The sequence below is a fragment of the Rhinopithecus bieti genome, unplaced genomic scaffold (genome assembly GCF_001698545.2).
Source record: "Rhinopithecus bieti isolate Rb0 unplaced genomic scaffold, ASM169854v2 scaffold_59925, whole genome shotgun sequence".
Taxonomy (NCBI): Eukaryota; Metazoa; Chordata; class Mammalia; order Primates; family Cercopithecidae; genus Rhinopithecus; species Rhinopithecus bieti.
Window position 1 is genome coordinate 1 of NW_016865970.1, and position 1,545 is coordinate 1,545.

Below are 1,545 nucleotides of genomic sequence, written 5' to 3' on the forward strand. Positions count from 1 at the left end.
ATTGCCTAGGTTTTCTTCTAGGGTTTTTATGGTTTTAGATCTTATGTTAAGTCTTTAATCCATCTTGAGTTAATTTTTGTATAAGGTGTAAGGAAGGAGTCCAGTTTCATTTTTCTGCATTTGGCTAGCCAGTTTTCCCAACACCATTTATTAAATAGGGAATCCTTTCCCCATTGCCTGTTTCAGTCTATCCAATTTCTAGATTTATTTCTTATTGTCTTTGTTGTAAGATTTGCATATTTATCAGAGATTTGGGAATTATTGTGTTCCTCTCTATCTCTGACTTTTGAAACTGGTAATAGTTTACTTCTGTAGAAGGGGAGCAGGCTGGAGACTTTGTTATCCTTTAGTACGCCTTCATACTGTGACTTTTTAAAAAATTATATACTTGTATGATTTCACAAAAGAAACCTCAAAATAATACACTCCGGGAAAAGTATTTTAAATAGAAAAAAGTAACCTTTAACATCTCGGCTTGTGTTTTCTCCCAGTCGTTTCCACTTGCTCCATGTGACACAGACCAGCCTCAAGACAAGCCCCCAGACTGGTTCACAAGCTACCTGGAGACAGTGAGTGTTCTCTCTTGCTTAGGTTTTAACTGCGGTGTTGGCACAGGTGGAATGTGGAAGAAATAGAAAACTGAACCCAGATGGCTGCTGCCTCTGGTACACGTGAAGAGTGGTAGCTTATAATTTCCAAACTTAGAACAGTTCCAGTCGAGAAAGCTCTAACCTTTGCAGTGAAGTGCCAGAAAAAGAGGGAGTCTAATTCTAAGCATGTAAGGGAGAGGGACAAATCTCTGCTTGAGAAAAAGTTAGAAATTTACTTATCAAAAGGATTTTTTGATATTTTCTTCGAACCAGTTTGGCTCTAGAAGGAAAAGACCTTTTGCTATGTTTCTGTCTATTCAGTAGCAGTTGTTTATTGTGTTTTTGTGTTATACCAGAGACAGGTTTCAGATCTATTGATATCTTCACACTTTTTTCCAGTATTGGAACTGAGTTTTTTCCCCACCTTCTGCTCCATATTCTAGTTCAGAGAACAAGTGGTTAAAGAAACGGTTGAGAAGCTTGAACAGAAATTACATGAAAAGCTTGTCCTCCAGAACCCATCTTTGGGTTCTTGTCCCTCAGAAGTCTCAATGCCTACTTCAGAGGAAACATTGTTTTTGCCAGAAAACCAGTTCAGCTGGCATATTGCTTGCAACAACTGCCAAAGAAGGATTGTTGGTGTCCGCTACCAGTGTAGGTAAGCAGTTGCTTGGGAATAGCTAGCTAGTGATAGACCTTAGAGCATTTACCTCCCTGGCTTTCTGTGTAGGTAAAGGGAAATTGATTGTGCCCTGTTTCTGAGCATTAGATGTCATAGCTGTGAGTTGGAAGCACAAGCTACTCTTCACCCACATGCTTTGTGGGTTGTGCTCTTCAGATTGTTTTGTTCAAATGTGCATTTGGATTAACAAAGCCAGGCAAAATTATGTTCTCCTGAACACACAAAATTAGATCACTAAGGGTAGTTCCTCGGTTATTCCAAATGCCTTTTTTT

General features: G+C 39.0%; 1 protein-coding gene across 1 annotated transcript; it reads left to right on the top strand.

The window, feature by feature from the left end:
• Positions 1–449: 449 nt before the first annotated feature.
• On the top strand, positions 450–1,360 carry LOC108525489 (next to BRCA1 gene 1 protein-like; the record flags this gene model as incomplete). Its single annotated transcript, XM_017866449.1, has 2 exons — positions 450–569; positions 1,034–1,360. Coding segments are annotated over 2 exons (339 nt in total), but the record flags the coding sequence as incomplete, so codon positions are not given.
• Between the last annotated feature and the right edge of the window lie 185 nt (positions 1,361–1,545).